Source organism: Mustela lutreola, chromosome 9 (genome assembly GCF_030435805.1).
Source record: "Mustela lutreola isolate mMusLut2 chromosome 9, mMusLut2.pri, whole genome shotgun sequence".
Lineage (NCBI taxonomy): Eukaryota > Metazoa > Chordata > Mammalia > Carnivora > Mustelidae > Mustela > Mustela lutreola.
In genome coordinates, this window is record NC_081298.1 from 57,021,101 (window position 1) to 57,047,908 (window position 26,808).

General features: G+C 35.4%; 1 protein-coding gene across 2 annotated transcripts in view; it reads right to left on the reverse strand.

Annotated features, from left to right (window-relative positions):
* The window catches only part of LOC131808304 (E3 SUMO-protein ligase RanBP2), an 84,225-nt gene that overhangs the window by 24,859 nt on the left and 32,558 nt on the right, over positions 1-26,808 (reverse strand). For both annotated transcript variants that reach the window (XM_059134289.1, XM_059134290.1), the window contains exons 4-19: positions 26,213-26,365; positions 19,856-20,086; positions 19,378-19,523; positions 17,828-18,020; positions 15,521-15,608; positions 13,343-13,552; positions 12,236-12,417; positions 11,976-12,151; positions 11,664-11,787; positions 10,618-10,779; positions 10,220-10,357; positions 9,986-10,132; positions 8,946-9,125; positions 8,780-8,863; positions 4,330-4,465; positions 749-843 (exon numbers count right to left, since the gene is read on the reverse strand). In XM_059134289.1, coding sequence (XP_058990272.1) covers positions 749-843; positions 4,330-4,465; positions 8,780-8,863; positions 8,946-9,125; positions 9,986-10,132; positions 10,220-10,357; positions 10,618-10,779; positions 11,664-11,787; positions 11,976-12,151; positions 12,236-12,417; positions 13,343-13,552; positions 15,521-15,608; positions 17,828-18,020; positions 19,378-19,523; positions 19,856-20,086; positions 26,213-26,365 — 2,445 coding nt within the window. The remainder of the gene's footprint in view (positions 1-748; positions 844-4,329; positions 4,466-8,779; positions 8,864-8,945; positions 9,126-9,985; positions 10,133-10,219; positions 10,358-10,617; positions 10,780-11,663; positions 11,788-11,975; positions 12,152-12,235; positions 12,418-13,342; positions 13,553-15,520; positions 15,609-17,827; positions 18,021-19,377; positions 19,524-19,855; positions 20,087-26,212; positions 26,366-26,808) is intronic.

Here is a 26,808-nt window from a genome sequence, read left to right on the forward strand (position 1 = left end):
TTTCTTGGCATATAATGGAAATTGCTTTAACTAATAACAGAATTTTAAAAATCCAATTCTACAATAAATGTATAGAATAAATTTCTTCTTTATTCCTAAATAATGTGTTAAATGATGTTAACAATAATGATGATGATGATGGAGACTAACATTTATCGAGCATTTACTAATGTGCCAACTGGGCACTGTTCTTAGCACTTTACATAATATCTCATTTTAATATCCTCAAAAACCCTATGAATTAAGGGATTATTATCCTCATTTTACATATGAGGCAACTAATGCATAGAGAGATTTAAGAAACTTGCCCAAGGTCACAGTGAGCAGAAGAGCCAGGGTCTAAATTCACCCAAGCCATCTGTCTTCAAAGTTTCATTAACTCAACTACAGTTGTAATACTGGTTGTTAATAGACACCTACATAGTCACTTCAGGCCTGAAGTACTTACCACATAGTGGTTCAGCAAGGCCATTCTAGTCCTGTTTCCACCAAAACAAAATGATAAAGGACCCATCACCACCACCATCGCCCCCACTTTTGGGAAATATTCTAAATGTTCACACTTACTGTAACATAAAAATAAGATGAGTAAGAGGCATAACTTCTGTATCTGGAAAGAAATTTAAAATAGCTATATTTTATGGGACATATAAGTTTTAATGCTGAACTACTTCTTGAATTTCTTTGAAGGAAGCCTGAACAATTAAAAAGGAGATATTTATAAATGTATAAATTATTCCTTTGTTACCTTTGTGGGAGTAACATTAGCTGCTGGTCTGAGAAGATACTGGGAATTATATGCTGGTGACTGACTATAATATACTGAAGGGCCAGTAGTTGCAACTAAAAAAAAAAAAAAAGAAAAAAAAAGAAAAGAAAGAAAACAGTTAAAAAAGTCTATACTATAGTTAAGACTATCTAGGCAAGAACTATAAATTACAAAAACAATAGAAATCAAAGAAAGATTTAACTACAGATTTTTTTAAATTTCTATACATCAAAATATACCATAAAGAAGATTATCAAATGACAAACTAGGAAAACCCCTAAATACGACACATGAGGTTAAGAGAGCAGCACCACAGTGGTCAACAAGAACAAGCGCCTCACAACAAGCATCAAAAAAGGAGCCAAGAAGAAAGTGTTTGGTCCATTTTCTAAGAAAGATTGGTATGATACGAAAGCACAGTCTATTGTCAACATCAGAAATGCTGGGAATACACTAGTCACAGGAAGGATTTAAGGAACCAAAATGCATCTGATTGGCCTCAGGGCCATTTTTTAAAGCAAGCCTTAAAAATTTGCAGAAAGAAAAGGTTGCATTTTATAAACTCAAGCTGAAAATGTCCAGTCAAAAATCACCTGATAAATTCATGCAAAGAATCTCACAGGTAACACAGAACGTGTTCCTTGACTTACAAAAAAAAAAAAAAAAAAAAAAAAGGCACATCATGACTGACACTCATGTCTCATGTTGATGTCCAAATATTTATTCAGTCAGTTTTGTATGAGTTTCACCAGGAAACCAACAACTGGAAGACAATCATGTTCATGGCAAAGCTACCAACAATTACTGCTTAGGTTTTTTTATTAATGTTTTTTCAGAAAACAAAACAACTGAAAAGACCATTTATGCCGTGACATGGAAGAAATGGAAACTGTGATCCAAGAGGCGTTAAACAATTGATTCTAGAAAGCCCTGAAAAAGACCTAGAAAAGACTAGTCAGTCTATTTATGTTCTCTTCACAGTGACTACAAAAGTAAAAATTGCTAAAGAAGCCCAAGTTTGAATTTGGAAAACTAACAGAATTGCCTGGTAAAGATGGTTATTTTAAACATTCTGGGGAGAAAAAAGGAAAAGAACACAGAACAAGCTGATGGATATGAGCCAAGAATCATAAAGTCTGAAAATTTAATTAGTGACTTTATCAGTGACTAGTGACTCTTAACAATGGAGGGGGGAAAAAAGTTTTTATAAACCTACTAAAAATAATATTAGGAAAAAAGTACCAAATAAACCGCTAACTCAGAAAATATAAAATGATTATAAACTGTTGAACATGCCCAGTATAAAAAATAAAAACTGATACCATGTTTGTTTTTAAAAATTGGTGAAGGTTTTTCAAAACCAATAAATCGCTAATAGTAAGCAAGAATGCAATGAGATGGGCACTATCAGACAATGGTGGTAAAAAAGTGTAAACTGGCATAGCTTTTCTGGAAAGCAATTATCCAACACAAAAGAATTTTTTAAAATACCCTAACAATCCTAAGAATGTGTCCACAGCATTATTTATGACAGCAAACTGGAAATAATATGGGAATACAATTTGCAGTTCTTCAACATGATGGGAAAACCTGGATTCATTCAAAGTATTTTCAAAATATTTAAGAAAATGCTCAGAATTCTAATATTTAAAAATACTACTCATCTACATACAACATAATGATAAAAATCTCACTAAAAATTCTTTACATATACAAAGAGAAAGGATCAGAAGGAAATGCTCCAAAATGTTAATTAATAGCACTCTAACTCCTATAGTTAGTTTTTAGTTTACATTGCTAGTACTTCTGATTATTTCCTATAAACTTAAGAATCATTGTTTTCAATCATCTTATTTTAAAAAGACAAGAAACATTTTGGTATATTTTTACTTTCATTAAGAAAATACAAAATCTGTGAGCATAGGAATGCAAAACGGGACTTGAGCTCTCCACTTTGCGGGGCCACAAAGCTGCTTTGCGACCTTGTCAATTAGCTACTAGGGGTCTCCCTATTTCTCAGTTGTAAAATGAGGATGTGCTGCTTCTATACATTTCATAGGGTAATTGCAAGAATAAAATGAGACAATGTGAATGTTATGTTTAACAACCAGAAGACCTTTTATGTCTATACACAGAAGAAATGGAAATTGTGACTCAAAAGGTGCCAAACGATCAATTCCAAACAGCACTCAAAAAGCCCTAGAAAAGGCTAGCCAGTTTACTGACTTCTCTAAGCCAGACACTATATAGTGCACAGAATTTTTAAGTGAGCAATGTATGAACTCCTGACACATCTCATAAATTTATCTATCACTTGTGACATTACAGGATTTATAACTTTACAGGATTTCCTATTATTTTGCCTACATTAGAAGACACTGTCAAAAGAGGATAGTGAGGCTGCCTTCAGTACGGCCCTATGAACCATCACATAATGTGCTCATCTAAACTGGAACACACTATTCTAAATCTTCCCTGGATTAAAACCAATTAGAAAAAAAGCACACTACTACCATTTCAGGAATCTATCTCATGTCAAACAACAAATCTTCTTTTATCATCATTTTTGGCTATCTGTGGGCAATATATCATACTGGCAAGGGGCTTCCCAATTAAGACCACTGAAGTCTGAACCCCAACTCTACCAATAATTAGCTGTACAATAATGGATAAATTACATTACCTTTCTAAACCCACTTCCTCATCTATAAAAACAGAATTCATGGGGTGCCTTAGCAGTAAAGTCAGTTAACCATCTGCCTTCAGCTCAGATCAGGATCCCAGGGTCCTGGGACTGGGCCCGGTGTTCAGACTCCCTGATTAGCAAGGAGTCTGCTTCTCCCTCTCCGCCCCCAACCCCCTGCTCATGCACTCTCTCTCTCAAATAAACAAAAATCTTTAAAAACATAATAATAATAATGATATCTACCATTTTGGGTTACCACGATTAAAGGGAATTACATGCACAAAGCACTTTTGCACACAGAACCCACGGGACACCCTTGGTGCATTAAGTGTTTACTAGACACTCTAATATACACCTACACATACACAAATGCTCACAATAATGTGAGGCAAGTTTTATCTCCACATTTCAAACACACAAACTGGCTCAAGAGGTCACTATGTACTAGAAAGCACAACTTCAAATTCCAATATGGCCCAGCTCCAACTCCTTCCTTCTTTGTATGACCATGGTATTTCAAAATAAACACGATTTCCTATGAATGTCCTCTAAGTATATCACCAAAATAAATCCTGAGGTTTTACTTAGCCATCTCTTAATGCAAAATAGTATCACGTAACATTTTCCAAAGTCAGGAATAGTCTCAGCTTCTCTGACAGATGTATTAAAGGAACAGATAAAGCTTGTTTTATTTCTGCTTGGAGTTATAAAAATTTCAGTAATACCAAACATGGCTTAAGAAACATATAAGCAGACATGTATAAACATGTATATAAACAAATGTATATAGACAAGGTGAGTTCACAAGTTATCTATGTAAAAGAGGAAGAAGTACAGTGACTTTACTAAAATCTGGGATTATCCAGTTGCGAACCTGTTAGTGGAGCCCCATGAAAAGTCTGTGATCCCTGATATCCATCAGGCACTGAATCTGGTCCATAATTCTCTGGAGGCCAACGATGAGGGGACCCTGAGTTACTACTATGTAGTTTCAACTCCTGCATTTCTTTCTGTTGGAAGAAAGAAAACAACTGTAAGCACTTGTATTCTATCAGAAATAGTGATAGAGCAAACAAATATTTTAAATTTAAATATTTTAAATACTTGATGATGTGTTTTTAGAGATTCAGTATTTCCAATCGATCTGTGTATCACATGCTCATTTAAGTAAATGATCCTTAATTAGTTAAAACTTATTTCCTCCCATTCTTTCATTCTTTAGTACCATATTACCTAATTCATTCTAGATTAGTTAGCTATCACCTAAACTGATAACCTCCTAGATGGCTTTATCTCCATTTCATTCCACACGTGCCCAAATTAATTTTTCCAAAGTTGAAGGGTTTGTTTTGTTTGTTTGTTTTTTAAGATTTTATTTATTTATTTACTTATCTGAGAAGGCAGGGGAGCAAGAGACAGCACAAGTAGGCAAAGGGGCAGAGGAAAAGGGAGAAGCAGACTCCTCACTGAGCAGGAATCTCAATGGGGGCCTCGATCCCAGGACACTTGGGGATTCTGACCTGAGCCAAGGGCAGACATTTAACCAACTAAGCCACCCAGGTGCCCCTAAAGTTGAGCTCTAGATAAGACACTTCCCTGTTCAAAAACACAAGTGCCTACAAATTAAACTCTTCTGATATTCTTGGTCCTCAGAAGTATTGCTCCAAACACCCTTCCAGAACCTCCTTTCCATGCTGCTTTCCCTTCCAGTCCACCTAGGCTACTCAATGTTCTAAACTACCTCCCAATACTAGCTTTTGACCTACACACAAATGATGTAACAAAACACTACACATCTTTCAAAGCTGATGCTCTAATGATGCACTAGGAAAGGGAAAATAACTGGTATCTGCTCAGAATATATTATGTATATAATAATAGAGTCCAGATATTTTACTTAAATTCTTAATCCTTAAACAAATAAGCAGTATCAACTCACATCTTGAGAAAAGTAAAAGATGCAGGAAATAGCACAGCTGGAATTCAAACCAGATTTTACCCCAAATATGTTTTCTTATTGCCACTCTGCTGCCTACATGTACAGAAGACACACTGCTTTCTAATGGTAACTATGTAGCTACTTACCAGATCTCTATTTGTTTTACAGACAACTAAATGTCAACACCCTCCCCACCCACAGAAACTATAAAATGTCCCTTACAAAACATGCACTTATCAAGAAACTATTTCTTTTTCCAAAGAAACTACAGTGGTATCAATTAGCAGTCATTTTAAAAAATAGTATCAAATATCTGTATATTGGTCTAGATATCCAACCAGCTCTAAGTGAGGTCACAGACACAGCATGTCTTACTTTCTTCTTCTAACAGTGCTTCCAAATAGATATTTCCTAAAAGCCATAAATATGGAGGTCAAAGATACCTTGAATTTTCAAATTAAATGGATTTTCCCCATTCATCCATCTACTGTATTTAGCCCAGAAGCTACACATCCAAAAAAAAAAAATAAGAAACTAATGGAATCACCTGGAAAAATTTTGTAGTCACTACAGTTTTGAACACGCAATTAATGCTATAATCATAATTTTAAAATTCAAACAACTAGAAAATGTGCTGAGAACTGATTTCAATAATTCCCACATTTTAGATGAGAAACCAAGCAAAAAGAAAAGCAGCCCCTGGCTCAAGAGCATTAATTAGTAGCAGAGTTAGTACTAAACCTCAGCTTTTCAGTAACATAATGTTCCACTATACTTCCACAGAATACAACGCTGGGTGCCTAAACCTATAAGGTAAGCCAAGATGGTATGTAATATCATAATAGGCCACGATTACATAAAATAAACAAAATATTTGCACAAATTCAAAATTTTGTTCCCCTCCCAACAGCACTTTTGTTAAGTCTTACACATTGCTGATAACACTTTAATAGCTGCACACAATCACAATATCCTTTAAAATAACTTCAAAAGTATGAGTGCTTTAGTTCTTACCCAACAAGCTTGAAACAACCTACATATGTACTCCCAATTCCAAAGAAGTAAATAAAGCTCCTTTGAGCCTAAGAATTAAGATGACTTTCATACAGCGAATTTATAAAATCATGAAGACATAACCATTTCCTTACATGATTAAGTCAAATTCTTATAAAGGTACCAAAAAGATAGGAAATTCAGACCTAGCTATAAAATACAACACACACCACCAATCAGTCTGAGAAATGAACTCCTAGACCAACATATAATTAGTTTATTTCACTAGTTCAATTCAGTCACTTGGGAACCACCTCTATATCAGGAATGCTGCTATGTTTTGGATTAAAGAGTCTTTCCCTTCGAAGGATTCACAGCTGGTGGAGGAAGCAGAAAAAAGTGATTTCAAAAATACGGTTAAGGCCTAAGGACACATGAAAAGATGCTTAACATCACGGAAATGCAATTCAAAATCACAATGATATATCACCTTACACCTGTCAGAATGGCTGAAATCAAAAACATAAGAAACAGTTAAGTGTTGGCAAGGATGTGGAAAAAAGGAATCTTCGCACACTGTTGGTGTGAATGCAAACTGGTGCGGCCACTGTGGAACACAGTTTGGAGGTTGCTCAAAAAATTAAAAACAGAACTACCAGTAATCACACTACTGGGTATTTACCCAAAGAATCTGGAAACACTAATTCGAAGAGATATATGCACCCCTATGTTTACTGCAGCACTATTTACAACATCCAAGATAAGGAAGCAGCACAAGTGTCCAATGATAGATGAATGGATTAAAAAAGATGTGGTATATAAATATACAATGGAGTATTATTCAGTCACAGAAAGAATGAAATCCTACCGTTTGCAATAATGGGGATGGATCTAGAGAATATAATGCTAAGCGAAATAAGCCAGAGAACGATAAATACCACATGACTTCACTTGTATGCGGAATTTAAAAAAACAAAGGAAGGGTGGGAGAAAGAAACAAACCGAAAAAACCAGACTCAACTATAGAGAACAGAGAGATGGCTATCAGAGGGGTAGTTGGCGAAGGAACAGATATAATAGGTGATGGGGATTAGGAATACATTTATCTTGGTGGGAATGCAAACTGGTATAGCCAGACACTCTGGAAAACAGTATGGAGGTTCCTCAAAAAGTTAAAAATAGATCTACTCTACAACCCAGCAACTGCACTACTAGATATTTATCCAAAGGATACAAACATAATGATTCAAAGGAACACATGTACCCCAATGTTTATAGCAACAATGTCCACAATAGTCAAACTATGGAAAGAGCCCGTCCATCAAGAGATGGACAGATAAAGAAGATGTGGGGTGTGTGTGTGTGTGTGTATATTATATATATATATATATATATATATATATATATATATATATAATGAAATATTACTCAGCCATCAAAAAGAATGAAATCTTGCCATGTACAAAGATATGGATGGAATCAGAGGGTATTATGCTAACAAAATAAGTCAAAGACAAATACCATATGATTTCACTCACAGGTGGAATTTAAGAAACAAAACAGATGAACAAAGGGGAAAGAAAGGAAAAAATAAGATAAAAACAGAGAGGGAGGCAAACTTAAGAGATTCTTAACTACAGGGAACAAACTGAGGGCTGCTGGAGGGGAGATGGGTCGAGGGAAGGGATAACTGAGTGATGGACATTAAGGAGGGCACTCGATATAGGATGAGCACTGGGTGTTATATGCAACTGATAAATCATTAAATTCTACCCCTAAAACTAATAATATATTATATGTTAACTTAATTGAATTTAAATTAAAAAACTGGAAAAAAATTAAAAAGAATACATTTATCTTCATAAGCACCAAGCAACATACAGAACTGCTGAGACACTATACTGTGAATAAACTGTAACCTGAAACTAATGTTAATACTATGTTAACTACACGGAATTAAAATAAAGTTTAAAAAACTAAAATTAGGGGCGCCTGGGTGGCTCAGTGGTTTAAGCCGCTGCCTTCGGCTCAGGTTATGATCTCAGGGTGCTGGGATCGAGTCCCGCATCGGGCTCTCTGCTCAGCGGGGAGCCTGCTTCCCTCTGTCTCTCTCTGTCTGCCTCTCCATCTACTTGTGATTTCTCTCTGTCAAATAAATAAATAAATAAAATCTTTTTAAAAAAATAAATAAATAAATAAATAAATAAATAAATAGAATTTAAAAATGAGAGAAATAATATGGTTAAGTGTCAAGGTAAATTATACAAAATAGTATGACTCTAGTAGCACAGCAAAGGGACATTTTGGACAGGTTTACAAGGGAGTGAGGGAGTGGTCAAGGAAGAAATCTTGGCCTAAGAGAGGCACAGTTTAGAGATATTAAGTGATTTACCTTAATGGCCTCTACTTGTTGGCAGATCATTTTCAATAAAGAATTTTGATCTTCTGCCCATCGAGGTGGTGTTTTGGGAGAATACTAAAGAAAATAACAAGAAAGTATTTAAAACATTTAGAACAGAAACATTCTGCAATCAAGTGATTCATTTCTTTCTATTTACCTTGTAACTTTTACTTGGTGATAGAGAATATATGCTGGGAGATGGTGTAGAATGTTTTATTTCTGAGTCTGCATTTCGCAAAGAACCATTTTTATAAAAAGGACCTCCTTCACTATAGTCATCAAGTTCCTGCATGACCGAATTAAGCATCTCTTTTACAGACTCCAGTGGCACAGGCAACTAAAAAAAAAAAAAGGGCACCAAATCAAAGGCTTTAGTTTGCAAAAATAAACTAGCAACTCTGAAATAAATACAAAAACTTTATCTTACTAATTTGCTTTTATGTTCACTTTTGTGTAATAAGCAATTTATACTTAACATAAGAACACACATGAAACCGCTGTGTAACCTAAAGTCTTCTGACTCTAAAGTCTATCTCTTCTGTTAACCATAATAATGGCAGAGGAATGTTAACTTGGGAAGTTTTTGCACAAGAACAAAATAACCTACTGATTTTTATTAATTTTGAGTGGAGAGAGAAACACAGACACTATAAAGACAGTATCAATATCAATCTTATGTAAAAGATAAGACAGACAGTATCAATCTTAACATAAGAGCAGCAGCATGAATTAATCAACAAAATACTTGGAAGGTTGAACACAAATGAATTTAATACCAACACGACAGTCTCAAACTGCTGACAGAAAAAAGATAATCCACAGCAAATGGAAAAGATGAGAAGAAATGCTCTGAAGGTGTCAGCAACTACTTTCAATTTCAGTGAAATGTTTAACTGCCAAATTAATTAACAACTAGTCCTTAGGCTGCAATATTTGTTTTCATTACTGTCAAGATAACAAAAATTAGAAACCGTTTTAAATGCTCTATCAAGTATTTTTATAGAACAAAAAGTTAGATACCCAAGTTTAAGAAATATCAAACCTAAGACACAAAAGCAATGCTAATATTTACACACCATTTCTGTGCACTAATTATAAATATTACTACTTTTGAAATTATCAAAATATAAAACCAAAGTAAAACTACTTACCATCCACTCAGCAATAGTAAGAAAGTACAAAGAGCCTGCAGCTTACCTTCTTGGCCACTGAAAGATTGGAATCACTGTCATCTAAAATTTTTATTAGGTAGTCCCTGGCCTTTCTCAGGTAATTTTTGCACTCTTCTTGTTCTTCAGGAGAAAGGGCATCATTTTCAATGTCTTCTGCTTTTCTGTGAAAAATCTACACAAAGAATGCTTTCATGAAACAATTAGGTTTTTAAAACAAAACAAAACAAAACTATTAATTCACATACCAACATCTACTTACCAGTGCAAGATTCCAGTAAGAAACAACGTTTTTTATAGATTCAAAAGCAGTCATAGCATCTTCTATATTTCCATTAACTACATCCAATATAGCAAATGTTATGTGTGCTTCTTCCTCATATTCACCAACTTCAGATGCCTAAACACATTAAGTAATTTTTAGTCCAGCTGCCTCTCTCCCCAGAATATCAAACCCAAGTGATTTCCCAAAGATTTTACAGGACCTAATTAACAGCTCAGCCTTCTTTTCTGCCATGTTTTGTGACAGCTAGTGGATTTTGAGAATAAGACAAGGATCAAAGAGCCAGCAATTGATTTAAGCAGTTTATACCTCTATTTCTTTGTTTATAAACTGGAAATCCGTATCTCCAGTTCATTCACAAAGGGATCCTCCATTACCTGAATGTCTGCACTATGAAAATGTTTAAACAGAGGGTCCGTAGGCTCAGGAATACTGCTCTTCTTTTTGATTGTCTTCAACATTGGCAAAACTTTTTTCCAATAATGAACACTTCTGCCTATGTATTCCCGTTGATCATAAAAAGAATTAAGACCGCTGCCCTAAAATAGAAAGTTAGAAGCACACAACCTAAGGAACATAAATAATAGAATCTAAAAATTCCTTTATAAATGTTCTGAACAATTGATTAAAATTTCAAATCAAGGCAAAACAGAATCTCAAAAGTCACAGAACTCACTTTCCAAATGTTGGAATAAACAACCACAATACCAGTGATCATTCTAGACCCACCCTTTAAACACTTTCAATGATACTACCTAATGAGGCAACAACCCCATCTGTTTTTTAAAAGTTGTCATTTTACATAGCCCAAACTTGTCAGAGTGTCACAGTTTGGTCGCAGTGTTAACATCCACACCTAACCCTGCCAAAGAACAGAGCTCAGATATTTATAAAATCTCTAATACCCTTAACCTACAAGGCCTTCTGTTACTAACAGTTTAAAAAAAAAAAATTTGAGGCTGGATAATAATTATCATAACTTAATTATTAAGTAATAATAATAGCTAATACTTATGTCATGTTTACTGTGCCAGGCACTATTCTAGGTACTTATGTATTAAATATTAACCATTTTGTGGCAAGAATTAAAAAAATACATTTCAGGGGCGCCTGGGTGGCTCAGTGGGTTAAGCTGCTGCCTTCAGCTCGGGTCATGATCTCAGGGTCCTGGGATCGAGTCCCGCATCGGGCTCTCAGCTCAGTGGGGAGCCTGCTTCCCTCTCCCTCTCTCTCTGCCTCCCTCTCTGCCTACTTGTGATCTGTCAAATAAATAAATAAAAGCTTTAAAAAAAATACATTTCACCTGGCATAATGTGAATAAGCTGATACTATTTCTTTGAACTGAATTTAAGACTCAGTGATAAGTCTGATTTTTAAAAACCAGATAACGTTCTTAAAAATTCTTACACTTCAGTGAACTCACCGTTTTCTGAAGGCATTTTGCCCAATGCACGAGCAGGGCAGGCTGAAGGCCATGCTTTTCCTGGCCCCTTAGTGTGTTTATGTCATGCTGAACTAGAAGTCGCAATTTTGCTGTGGTTCCGGGTCTAAAAAAAAGTTTCATAAAACTGATTTATAAACACACAGTCCAAAACTTACATGTGTGTTAATCACATGAAAATTAAACTCAATCTTCACATGAGAATTAGATACCTAGGCATTAAGTTTTTAAATAGGTTTTTAAGTTAAAAACTTAGGCTATAAATTAAAGAAATGTTTTTATTTTACTACTTACATTGTTTTTCTGTGAATTAGATTACAAACTGCATCCCACCAAGATTTTTGTCTTTCTGTACAAAGCTGTTTACAAACAGGAAGTGGCAAGCATAGTGGCTGATAGAAGCTACAGTGAGAACTACACTTCTCCTTTAATTGTAAGTGGCTGGTATATATTACTCCAAGTAGAAATACCTGTTTTATTTAAAGAAAATCAATTTAGGTTAGAAAAAAATTAAACAAAATTCAAAAATTTAATTTGTTAAAGTCTTTGCTTACTTCAAGATCTAAAATACATATGGACTCAGGTGCATTTGTTTCAAGTCTTGAGGTCTCCTGGGGCAAATGATGAAACAGCTGTTTTAGCCATTTCCGAACTGCAGGTAAGGCAGACAACGAATTCCATTGTAAGCCAAGCCAGGTAAGGTGCTGAAGACTACCATTATGTGCTCGAATGGCACCTGAAATAAAGAGCAAAAACTGGCTTGAGGTTTTGGGAATCTTGCTTGTGCCATAAGTTTTGCCAATTACTCACAATAAATGCATCTGAATTTTATAACTGCTTTTCTGTATCAGAGCTGGGTCAAATTCTATGCTAACCAAAGTCTCATGTTCCTACTAAAGGCAGTCACACTTCATATTTGGGAATTTTAAAAACAAGCTCCTTTCAAGTCCATCTAAGAAAAAAAGGTACTCACTAGAACTCAACAGAACACAGTAGTGACAGAAGCCACACAGTATGAAATCCTGAAACAACGGATTTTCAGTAGAGTCATTACAACAGTGGGATTCCACAACATTAATCCCTTGGGGTAGTAAAGAGATCTTTTTTTCCACAAGAAAATTAATATCTAAAAATGTATGGGCTTTTAGAAGCATAAAGAGGTACAGCCTTTCTGGTAACATGGCAATTTGCATGAGACTTAAAGGTACTCATCAACTTTACTCCAATAATTCTGGTTTTAGAAAACTCTATGGAAAAATCTGAAACAGAGATACTGTATTTTTCACAGTGAAAAAACAAAAACATCTGAGAACTCAAACAGCAAAAAGTGGCAAACATATTATGGCTAATTCATACAACAAATTATATTGCCAATAAAGTAGTTATTTACAGAAACAGATAAACAGGGAAAGAATTCATGATAGAAGACAACCACCTGTACAGTATAAACAACTATTTAGAAGAATAGCATTCCATCACTACCACTACCAACCCTCACACCATCCTACCCCCCCACCCAAAAATACCTCAAGGAATACAGGGAAATATTAAGTCATTATTTCTGGGTAGTAAGATTATGAGATTATTTCTCTTTTTGCTCTTATTCTCCTAAAATAAAAGGACTAAGATACAAAATATTTACTTTAGAAGATAGAACTTACCAACATCATATCTAGCCAAATCATCAGGCTCTGGCACTTGTACATCAATGTTTCCAATATCATCATTACCAAGAAAAGATCTATCCTTAGGTGACTGACTAGAAAACAGAGCATCATACAATGCAGACTGCCCACTTTTATTGGCAAAGGATTCTACAACCTCTTTTAAAAAATCTTGCTTGTCACGACTTAAGTTTAGCAGCATGTGTCCTGAAAAACAAATTATTTCCATTATTTAAAAAACAGATTATTTTTACTCACATCTCTCAACAGTTTCATTAATATACCCCACAGAAAAAAAACTTGATTATCTCAGAGCTAACCCTCCAACCCAGCAACTACAACTGAACAAAAAGGGTGCTTATGCAAAAAATGAACACAGATTACAGGTTTAACAGTTATCTTTACCTGCAAGAGTGAAAAGGAGGAGACCATAGGATGTCTGAAAAATGCCAAAAGTACTTAAAGTATTTACATTTTAGATGGAAAGTATATCATTTAAGTGGCCATAGGAGAGTACAGCCAAGCTCAAATTCTCTGCTCTGATACACTGATTTTCAAACCTAGCTGCTAAGAATCATCCTTGAAAAAGCTTTTAAAAAGTAATTATTTCCAGGGGCACCTGGGTGGCTCAGTGGGTTAAAGCCTCTGCCTTTAGCTCGGGTCAGATCCCAGGATCCTGGGATTGAGCCCCCACATCAGGCTCTCTGCTCAGCAGGCAGCCTGCTTCCCCCTCTCTCTGCCTGTGATCTCTATCTGTCAAATAAATAAAATCTTAAAAAAAAAAAAATAGTAATTATTTCCAGGCTGTACTTCCTAGAGATTGATTCCACAGGTGAGGGGTGAGGAATCTATTTTTAAAACACTCCCTTGGATGAAGTTTTAGTATATGCTAAAACATGGTGGAACCTTGAAAACCACTATGCACATGTCGTATAATTCAATTTATATAAAATGTCCAGAATAAAGAAATCTAAAGAGATAGAATATCAGTGGTAGCCTATGACTAGAGGGTTTGGGGGAAAATGGAGAGTGACTACTAATTGTTATGAGGTTTCATTAAAAGGTGATGAAAATGTTCTAAAAAAAATTGCACTGATGCTTGCACAATTATGTGAACACACTAAAAACCAGAGTTGTACATTTATATGAATTATATACAATGTCAATTTCATCTCAATTAAGCTCTTTAAGATTAAAAAATAACAACAACAACAAAAAAAAAACACCACTCTTTGGAATAATTCTGCTTGTCAGTCAGATCAGACTTAGCTCTCCGAAAATTTACAGACAAGTTCGGGAACATCCAGATCAAAGATTAAAACACAGTTCATTTTACTAACTGACACTGCAAAAACATCTATGTCAGTCTTGCAAAGATAAATGACAGATATTTTAAAAAAAAAAAAAATGCAGTCATTTCTTCAAGGACTGGAAGTCCACCTCCTACAAAAAACCAAGCTGTGGGATAGAGGAGCAATATATGCCTTGACCAGTAACCTAACCACAGACAAAGGTTAGAGTAACTTTAATACTACTACTTGATCAATAAGAAGTTCATTTAATTTTATATTAAAACTGCTTCTTACATGAAGCATTATGTTTCTTCAGTTCACTGCTTGATTCGCTAGCTACACAAACATCCTGAAAGAAGGGTCTGCTTTAGCAAAACCAGATAATATGCTCTAGACCTTTAGGATCCATCTCAAATAATCAAAACCAGGAATAAATTTACAAATTCCAAAAGCCTACCAGTAATTAAGTATATATCTTCCATCTTCTTTACTTGTCGTCAGATTCTTAAGGGATCCATGACTTCTTCACTTTTATATCCCCCATAGCAGTATCTTATAAAATTACCAATGCTAAATGGCTGGCCAATCAGTTAATTAGTCTTAGTTCAGGAACTGCTTTAAAATATTCAGAAGAAGGCTCTAGCAGCCAGATAAAGGAGGGGCTAAAGAGTTTCTCTCCATCCAGGAGCAAAAAGTATCAAACATTTGTTACCTTCTGAAGGAGAAATTTCTTCTAATTCTATCTTTATCTCTTGCCCTCACCCAATATGGTAAAGAGAAATAAGTGATTATAACAAATTATCTCCTAAACAGATTATCATAAATGTTCTAACAGAGAAATTTTCCTTTTTCTTTTTAAAATAAAATTAAACATTACTATTACCTGATTGGCTTAGACGATCGCAGGCCATCATTTCCACCAGATTTTGTCCAACTTCTCCTTTTATTAACTTAATCTTTGGTCTTGGAACCTGATAATTTTAGAATCAAAGGTCTTAATTTAGTGATACCCATATATCTAATAGTAAGATGTCCCTTTCTATTACGTTGTGCTTTTCTAATGACGAACAGTTAGCCAATGGTTAAACCTAGCTAGAGCTGCGCTATTCCAAGTGGAAAAAACTGGGAATTGAGGAATTTAGATAATATGTAAAAGATGCCTACAAAAACTAACTTCTGAAGAAATTACTTATTACTGTAAAAGCACCTTCAAATGCCGCACTGTAGACAGTACATTTTCAAAGAGTATGGTTAATGTGGGATACCCCTGGGATAAAGTGGGACAGCCAAGAGTGCAAAAGGACTCAATTCTTCCTCATCAGAATTAAATGGTTTAAAGACAGACTTGGTTTTAATGCCTAGCTGAAATGCAAATAGACTACTGCCACAGCATTCCCTTGATCAAGAGTCTGAAAATTCTACCATTAAAGAAGCTGGCCTAATCTGTTTTTTTTTTTTTTTTTAAAGGACTTCTGTGTCAGTCCATGCTTCCCCTGTAAGCTTATAACCATTTGATAATTACAAAAACATGATAATATAAAACTCAAGCATCCAGGAGGTTTCCATTATTTAACCATTCAATGGAAATGTGTGGTTAGTGAGAGAGAGAGAGTGAGGTAGATATTAATGTGCTGAAATGATATTAAACAGCAGATAAAGCATATCTCCACTGAGGCAAAAGAGTTTTTAAAAGTAAAGAAAGGGTATATTTTATGCTTGCATAAGCAGAAAAACTTCTAACTAATAAAAAAACTGGTAACAGTCATTATCTTATAGAAAAGGTATGAGTGAATGGTTTAGGAAGGAAATTAAGTTTTTACTATTAAAAAGGGTCAAAGTTTAAAATAGTTGACTGTATTAACTCTAAAAATGATATATATTTAAAAAATTTAAGATTCCAGTTTCCACTAAAGATAACTGTCACCTACTTGAAAATTCTTTAAAATATTAATAGTAACCTTTTAGTACCTACATAAATTAGCAAACTTCATTAACTTTCCTAATTTTCACTAATACATATATTCTTCATGAACATAAATGCTTCTGCTGAGCAAATAAGAACACTTAACATTGTGAGCTGAATGTCATGGGTTTTTTAAAAAATCAGTATCATATGAACTAGAAGGAGGAGCCTTCCCTAAAAAGGGAATCCTTTTTTCTTTCCCTCAATGAATCCTTTTTTCTCTCCCTCAATCAAAAGACAGTTCTCTAAAACTACACTTGATCTTAGCCAAAAGGCCGAGAAGCGATTCTAAAACTACTAATAATTTTTATAAGCCAGGGTATTGGCAGACTTTTATTTCTTCTCATTTCAGAATTAAAGCAAGCTGTTTAAAGAAAACAACAACAACAAAAAAAACTACAAAAATGGACTGGGAAGGGATAATAGCCAAGCATCTCATCATCTCAAAATAATGGTTCACCTTTTGGCATATTTCCTTCAGGTCATGTTCTATGTATAAAGAATAGAATCATGTTTTCAAAGATAAATATACTATTATATATGTTATTAAAGTTATATATATATATTAACATATATACATCTTTCAATTAACATGTTAAAATGCTTATGGTAGGGGCACCTGGGTGGCTCAGTGAGTTAGGCCTCTGCCTTCAGCTCAGGTCATGATCCCAGGGTCGTGGGATCGAGCCCTGCATCAGGCTCTCTGCTCAGCAGGGAGCCTGCTTCCTCCTCTCTCTGCCTGCCTCTCTGCCTACTTGTGATCTCTGTCAAATAAATATTTTTAAATCTTAAAAAAAAAATTAAAAAAATAAATGCTTATGGTAAACACATTCTTCTATCACAGCTTACATAACCATCTCACAAAATTTACTTACTAGGTTTCTGTCCAAGTTATGCATGTCCATATTTTTGAATCAAATTTCACCCATATTTGAGAACATCTTATTACAGATTTCCAGAAATAGCAGAGTAAAAAAGATCAAAGTCTTCAAAGCGGTCTTCCAGTTACTAAGTCACAGCAATACAGACTGCCACCCACAATGCATCAACATTATCTATTTCACCTCACCAAAACTGTATAAATCTTATTTTTCAGCTATCAAATTAACTATTTCATTTTGACTTCAATTCTACAGATTTATTCATATTTTATCAGGACACACCTCCATGCGAAATACAACTATCTCAGTAAAATGCCAACGGCACCCAAAACCAGAAAAAGCTTACCTGAAATGCTATGAGATAGCACAATGTAGCCAGCTCAGAGACAGCTCGCCATTGCACTTCACTATGCTGACCCATCTTCAGAAGCAAAGAACCAGCATGCATGTAGAAATGTCCTTTTACTTCTAAGAAGGTAGTTGAGAGTTCATCATTTCCACCCACACAAGATTTCACAGACTGAAGAGCACTATCAAAACTGCAATATTGAATTATTAAACAGGTATTAAACCTATTGCATTGCAAATAATGAGTTAATTAAAACACAGGAATTTACTCCAAACTTCATCTTCCACATTCAAACTAATAATCCTTATTCTCTACTTCATCAATTATGAATCATCTAGTGTTTATTTTTATTCCACATACTTCTTATACTTCAAGCTTAAACTCTAGAAGGTCTTATTCCAGTTACTTCAGACTCTTCACAATCACAAAAAAGATACAAATCAAGATTACAGACTATGGTGAATTCTTCATAACTGACCACAATAAAACTGGAAAACTAAAATATTTTCCAGTTTCTTCTTGATCATATGGTTTCATTATTTAATTCGAAGTTGGAATTTCTCCAATTAGACAAGTCATTTTCAAATTATAAGTAAATAACTAATAAGATATTAAGGTTATCAATAACATAACTGTTCTTCTTACTATATAGATAACTACAGGCCTAAATTGTATTCCTATTATTTGTAAATGTACTAACTAATGCTTCTAAATCCAAATGGAACTCAGAATCTTCATTTTGTAAGAAAACCAACATTTAATAGAAATGGGAAGCATGATTTCTAAGTAGGTTTATAGGAGGTGGGTTGCAGGAACTCCTAGAGTTTCTCAAGACCCCTTCAGGGTATCCATGAAGTTTAAATTACTTTTATAGTACTCCTAAGAAATTGTCTTTTCCACCCTCACTTGCTCAGGTGACCAAAAATGTTTGTGTATGTAAGTTATACAAAAGAAAATATCCTAAATATTTTCTAAAATAATCTGAAAGTTAAAATCATTCTAGATACTACCCTTACCTTACCATCGTATGACACTTAAGAAAATTCTTCAAGAAAACTATCCTATCCCCTAACATCAGATGGAGAACAAGAATTACTTTTCAAACAAATGGACAGTCCAAACCAGGGACTGACAAACTATTTCTATAGGGCCACATACTAACTGCTTCTACTACAACATCTGACAGATATAAGTCTATTTTGATTTTCACAAGATTATATCGTTTTTGAAATAAAATATGAAACAGCAGTTAGAACATTTTCAGGACTGACTCTTTATTAAGCATGCCAAAACTGGATACGGGAGTATAATAATTTAATCAAGTCTGAATGATAACACAGTTTTCTAAAAATCAAAAGTCATACAAAACCAATTCTAATATCCCCACAGAAGAAATAAGATTCCAAGTGGTTTATTGTATTAACTATTACCCCTGGGTATGTTAGAGAAATAGCAATGCAGTAAAGATGTTTACACTGATGAACTGAATCACTACAAAAAAGAAAATCTATGATTGACACTGAAGTACTTTCCTTAAGTCAACATACCTTTCCAATAATTCTCTACTTTCTTGCACATCTCTAGTGGAGAGCGTAAGATGCATAAGGTTAGCATAGGCCAGAAGTAAATCTTTATTAGTAGTTTGCCAGTTACTTTTATCAGACTCCAAACACTGTAAAGATTCCAGATATTCCTATTTTGTAGAAAAAAACACTCAATTATAAAACTTTACCAAGCACTACCAAATTAATTTTATGCCTATAAACTCCTTTGCCTATCCCTATACTTGTAAAACTAAATTAATTTTTTATCAGCCTATGAAAACACCAAAAATACATACCTTAATTCTATTTATCTCTCTAATCTACCCATCATAAAGTTGAAAACATCCTAGTAAAAGGTTTATTTCACAGCTGCTATACACAAATGAAAGAAATTTAAGTTTTAGAGAGCAGTGCTTAAATACAAAGTGATATATATTAACTGTCTACACAGAAGTGTAGAGACCCAAATGTTTTTACCTACCTTAAGGGTCTGTACAACACATGAATTCCATTCTAAACTTGAACGCAGAGCTATGTTTTTCTCTGCCTCATGGCAGTGGCCCACAGCATCCTTCAATCTTTTATTTGAGCGATACAGTTCTACTAGTCGGATGTTCACATAGACATCATCAGGTCTTGCATAAAGTTCTGACTGAATCAAGTCAAAAAGTTTATTCCATCCATCTTCACCTTTGCAATCTAAAAGCTGTTCCTATTGAAAGAGCATCATTAATTTAGAGAAAGACCAGTCAGTCCAAGTTTAAGCACATCATGCTTCCTATGAGCACAATTCCACCATGTCTAGCTTTAGTAAATTATCACCAGAAGTACCATCCTATATAACCCAAATCTCATGGGAGAGAGCAGCTCCTAGCCCAGAAACTAAACCTCAAGAAATTTATGTGGAGAGAAACATCCGAGATGACAGTAGCAACAGCTGCCCATACACACCTTACAGACTGCAAGGACTATTGCCCCACATCCCTGTACACCCCAGCCACCACCACAAGCCTAGCCTCCCCAGTCAACTCTCATGACCACAGTCCTTATCTCCAAACTGTTCTGCACCTCCCTAAATCTGACTCAATCCCCTACCTCCTCTGCTCTCACTGTAAAGCTTCTCCTGTTTTGCTATCTTCTCAGAGTCTTCACCATCTAGTCTTAAATAAATGGAGTATTATCTCAAGATACTCCAACCCCCATTACTTCACTGCCATGGTGGCCTTTTCTCTGCTAGCCTATATACAAGTAGAGGAAGTGGGTTTAGTAAACAGCTCACCTTCAAATCATCTCCCCACACACACACCACCTGCTTATAATCCTGTCTTCCAAAGGATATGCTATCCAGCTCTTTCATTCACTACTCCTCATGAGCAACTGGAAATACTCCATTCCTAACAGTTCTCACTTGCTAATACAACTGGAATAGATACAAAAATAGCCTGGCTACTCAGTTCGTTAATTACCGTATCTTCATGGCTTTGCTCTATACTCTAGTGTCAGCCATCCATTTAGCACTGACTTGGGTCTTCAAAATCTGTATTTTGGTCATACCATTTAGATCACTATACCTCTCTTATTCTTTCACCTCACTGGGGGCACATGTGCCCTCGCAGCCACGTATCTTTGTCTCTACATGGAAGGAAAGCTTCTGTCAATACACTGGTTATCACTAGGTTTTAATTTTCCATAAAACACATATTTTCCTTCACTGTCAAGCTAAAATGTCCTAATTCTTAATATCCATAATTACTGCTTGCTTACAGATTACCTCAATTAATTCCCTCTACCTTTCCTTAGAAAACCCCTACCAACTGCTTTCTCTGTGCCTATCTATACATTAACTGTTGAGCAATAGGGGGTGGGACATTTGGGAATCTAGGGAGATCACAACCAGTCTAACTGACTAACTTTCATAATCTCACGTCTCCAAACTGGTAATGCCTAAAACAAAATCATATGTGACCTCTAATAGATTCAAATTCTCGATTCCTAAAAAGGTTACTTCATACTCCTCAACTTTCTTCACATTTCCCACACTTTCCTTCAACCAACACTTTCAACATATGACAATTCACCCTTCACTGAGAAAACTGAAGCTAGCATTCCACTTTACCTTGCCAACTGTACTCACCTTTTCACTGTTCCCTCCACATAGCAAAGACCAAGCTCCCCATTGTGCTGTTTCATTGCCCTCTCCCTTCACCAATCTCTCTCCTTCTTACACATCAGTTCCATAAACTTACACTTGGCCTTTCTAGATCTCAAAAAAAAAAAAAAAAAAAACCCTAGACTTCACTTATGTGTAAGTTTGAAAATTTGTGGGGTGCCTGGGGGGCTCAGTTGGTTGAGCATCTGACTCTTGGTTTCAGATCAGATCAAGATCTCAAGAGTTGTGAAATCAAAGTCCATGACAGGCTCCATGCTCAGCAAAGGGTCTGCTGGAGAGTCTCTCCCTCTTCCTCTGCCCTTACCCCACTCATGCACTCACACTTTCTCTAAAATAAATAAATAAAACTTTTTAAAAAAATTTTTAAGTAAAAGATCAACACCCTCATGGGTGCTTTTCAAAAACTCTTATATCCAAGAGAAAAAGCCCTTTCACCAATAATTTCATTCATTAAAGCAAATACCAAAAAAATTTAAGTAAGCCTAAAATTTTAGGAGAAATAGAATTACTCTGCTAAACAGTTGTAAGTCTCATGCATTTCAATTTCAAAAATTGGGGGAAGACCTAATATAAGGAAGGTTTGGCTTTAGACAACAGTGTATTTTTGTAAGTTCTTATGTAAGTAATCTCTACACCTAAAATGGGGTTCAAACTCACAACCCCAAGAATCAAGAGTTGCAGGCTCCAAATGATCCAGCTAGGCACCCCTAGACACCACTGTCTTTTTTTTTTTTTTTTACATTTTTTTTAAAGATTTTATTTATTTGAATGAGTGAGAGAGAGAGATCATAAGAAGGCAGAGAGGCAGGCAGAGGTGGGGGGGAAGCAGGCTCCCTGCTGAACAGAGCCCAATGTGGGGCTCAATCCCAGGACCCTGAAATCATGACCAGAGCCACCCAGGTGCCCCAATACCAGTGTCTTTAAAGTTACTAAAGAGGGGCACCTGGGTGGCTCAGTCAGTTAAGCTCTGCCTTCAGCTCAGGTCATGATCCTTGAGTCCGAAGATCCAGCCTGGAATCCAGCTCCCTGCTGATTAGCTACTCCCCACCCTCTGAGACTCCCCCTCTGCTCATGCTCTCTCTCTCAAATAAATGAAATCTTTAAAAATAAATAAATAATGAAGTTACTAGAGAAAATCAACATCTTCCAGAAGCAGCTATTTTACAATACAAGAAAAATAAACTCCTATCAATATATATGTTCCTTAACATCACTGTCATCAAATAAATTGGACTATCAAGACCAATAAGGAAATTATGTTTGAGGCTAACACAACAGTAAAGAAACCTACACACTTAAACTTGACATTTTAGATTAATATCTAAAACCCAGCTGCTTAATTATAGAAATAAGAAAACTTGATGTAACTGGTATTTAATCTCTAGGGTTTTTAAAAATATTTCAGATTTTGGGTGCCTGGGTGGCTCAGTGGGTTAAGCCGCTGCCTTCGGCTCAGGTCATGATCTCAGGGTCCTGGGATCGAGTCCCGCATCGGGCTCTCTGCTCAGCAGGGAGCTTGCTTCCCTTCCTCTCTCTCTGCCTGCCTCTCTGTCTACTTGTGATCTCTGTCAAATAAACAAATAAATAATCTTTAAAAAAAAATATTTCAGATTTTAAAATCTGCAAACATTTGTTCATAGGAGATTTATAATGGAAAAAAACTGGGAACAACCAAAATATCCATCAAAAGTAAATAGTTAAACTGTGGAATACATCCATACACAAAATACTACTCAGCAATAAAAGGAACAAACTACTGACACACCCAACTTGGACTGATTCCACTTATATAACATTTTGAAATTATAAAATTATAAATATGGAGAACAAATTAGTAGTTCCTAGAAGTTAACAATGATGGGAAGAGGGGGCTCCTGGGTGGCGCAGTGGGTTAAGCCTCTGCCTTCGGCTCAGGTCATGATCTCAGGGTCCTGGGATCGAGCCCTACATCGGGCTCTCCACATCGGGGAAGCCCCCTCTCTCTGCCTGCCTTTCTGCCTACTTGTGATCTCTGTTGTCCAATAAATAAATAAAATCTTTGGGAAAAAAAAAAAGAAAGAAGGAATGATGGGAAGAAGGGGGTGGGTAGGACTATAAAAGAGGTAGCATGAGGGAGATGTCTGCGATGATGAAACAGCTTTGTACTTTAACTGCAGTGGTGGTTACACCAATCTATACATGGTAAAATGAAAAATTACACACACATTGTATCAATGTCAAATTCCTGATTTTGATACTGTACTACAGTTACATAACAAGTAGCCGCTGGGGAAAGCTAGGTGACAGATACACAGAACCTCTCTGTAAGATCTTTCCAACTTCTTGTGAAAAATATAATTATTTCAAAATAAATTCTACTGGGGTGCTTGGATGGCTCAGTAAGTTAAATGTCTGACTTCAGCGGAGGTCGTGGTCTCAGGGTCCTGAGATCAAACCCGAAGTCAGGATCTGCACTTAGCAGGAATCTGCTTGTCCCTCTCCCTCTGCCCCTCACCTCCCATTCATGCTCACTCTATCTCAAATAAAATCTAAAATAAAGTAAAATGAAATAAATTCTAACATGCATATGTATATGCCTATATACATTACATATACAAAATATATATAATAAGGGTGGGGAAGCTATTAAAAACAATATACAGCTGACCCTTGAACATAGGTTTGAAATGTACAGTTCTGTTTACATGTGGATTTTTTTCAACAAATACAGTACTCTAAATATATTTTCTCATAATTTTTTAATTTTTTTCTCCTCATAATTTTAACATGTTCTTTTCTCTAAAGTTTTAAATGTAAGAATACAGTATATAATATAACAGCATACAAAATAAGGGTTAAATGACTATTCATGTTATCAGTAAGGCTTCCAGTCAACAATAGACTATTAATGAAGTTTTGGGGGAGTCAAAACGTCTATGCAGGAGCTCCTGGCACTCAGTCCAGAGTATGTGACTCTTGATCTTGGGATTTTGAGTTTGAGCCCCACATTCAGTATAGAGATTACTTAAAAAAATAAAATCTTTTAAAAAAAATTATAGGGAGGGGCACCTGGGTGGCTCAGTGGGTTAAGCCTCTGCCTTCGGGTTAGGTCATGATCTATGGGTCCTGGGATCGAGCCAGGCATAGGGCTCTCTGCTCAGCAGGCAGCCTGCTTACCCCCACTCTCTGCCTACCTTTCTGCCTACTTGTGATCTCTCTCTGTCAAACAAAATCTCTTTAAAAAAATTATATGGCTATTTTCAACTGCACAAGGAGTCGCGGCACCTAGCTCCACATCATTCAACGGTCAACTACACACTTAAAATTCTGTTAACAAATTTGGAAAGACTTTCTACAAAAGAGTTACTTAGGTAAACTATATTTTACTCAGTAAAAAATAACCATTAGAATTGGTCATTGGTCAATACATTAGTAAAAACTACCTATTATTTTTAGTAATTCTCTATAACATACTGGAGAAACTGTTATCTTTTGCTTGAAAACTTCACTGTTCCCTAACACAATCCTTTCCATTTTTTTCCTTAAAGATTTTATTTCTAAGTAATCTCTACACCCAATGTGGGACTCAAATTCACAACCTCAAAATCTAGAGTAACATACTCTACAACTGAGCCAGCGAGGCGCCCAAGACTCTACTTTTAGATGACAGTTCTTTAAAACCTGTGTAATAACCCTAAATTCTCATCCCTTTCACACAATGAAGCAAAAATTTTGTATCAGTCAGAGCTCAATTTAAATCCTAACCCTACCATCTAGCTATAAAAATATAAAATCCCTATATTAATCATTTCATAAGGGTAAATGATGCCATTTATAAAACATAATAGTGCCTAATAAAGCAGCATATACTCAGAAAGGTTTTGAAGAAAAAAATTTTGTTCTGCAATTTCTTATAAATATAATTAACATATAACATTGTATTATTTAAGGTGTACCACAATTTAAGGCATATATATAGTGACATGATTTCCACAATAAGGTTACATCTATTACTTCACGTGGTTATGAATTATTCTTTTCTGGATGTACCTGGGAGGCTGCCTTCAACTCAGCTCATGATCCCAGAGTTCTGAGATCAAGCCCTAAGTCAGGTTCCCTGCTTGGCAAGGACTCTGCTTGTCCCTCTGCCTCTGCCCCTCCCCTCAGCTTGTGAGTCAGCGCTCTCTCTCTCTCTGTCTGAAATAGATAAAATCTTTATTTTTAAAAAAAAATATTTTATTTATTTGACAGAGATCACAAGTAGGCAGAGAGGCAGGCAGAGAGAGAGAGAGAGTGGGGGAAAGCAGGCTCCCCCGTGAGCAGTGAGCCCAATGCGAGGTCGATCAAAGGACCTGACCTGAACTGAAAGCAGAGGCCTTAACCCACCAAGCCACCCAGGCTCCCCCAAATAAATAAAATCTTTAAAAAATAATTATTTTTCTTGTGATGAGAACTTTTAAGATCTACCTGCTCTCTTCACAGCTTTCAAATATATAATACAGTATGGTTAACAATAGTCACTATACTATATATATCCACAGAATTTATATACAGAAGTCTGTACCTTTTTACCACCTTCACCCATTTCCCACCAAGTCCCACACATACTGGGATTTAAATTCCAAATATTAGAAATGGCAGTCTTGAGTTTTCTCCAATAGTTTTTACTATGTTTTGTTCTGTTTTTACCTTTAGTTTATAAATTGCAGGACTTCCTGGGAAAAGTTTGGCTGCTCTTTCAACCCAGTATTTTGCTCTTCCATCAGTAACATCATTTTTGCAAAGCAACTCTGCAATCTTCAAAACAAGATCTTTTTGTGTTGGGTTTAATTCCACTGAACGCTGCCACCAGAAAAGAAATAATAAGTTAGGATTCCTAAAGTACCTACGCTCACATATAAAAGTTAAAAATTCATCACTGTCCTCCTTAAAAATTTTTCCCAATGACAACATGGTATTTCAAAGTTGTTTAAGTCAAACTTAAAGTGTACTGGAATTTTTTGCAGATGAATTAAATAAAAATTATGTTTTTATCAGGTAAGTGCTCCCAAAAAAGAAAGAAAACCACACTCATAAGAACAGCATTTCTGGGTGTTAATCCTCTTTTACAAGTGCTAACTTAATGATTAAATTACAGTGTACTTTGAGCCAAATAACTTAAGATCTATTCTAATCTGTGTTAATAGTATTATCATACCAATGCTTATTTTCATAACATCTATAAAATATATTTGAATTATTTACTATACAAATTACTCTGGGTATCATGTGTTTGACTGTACAAA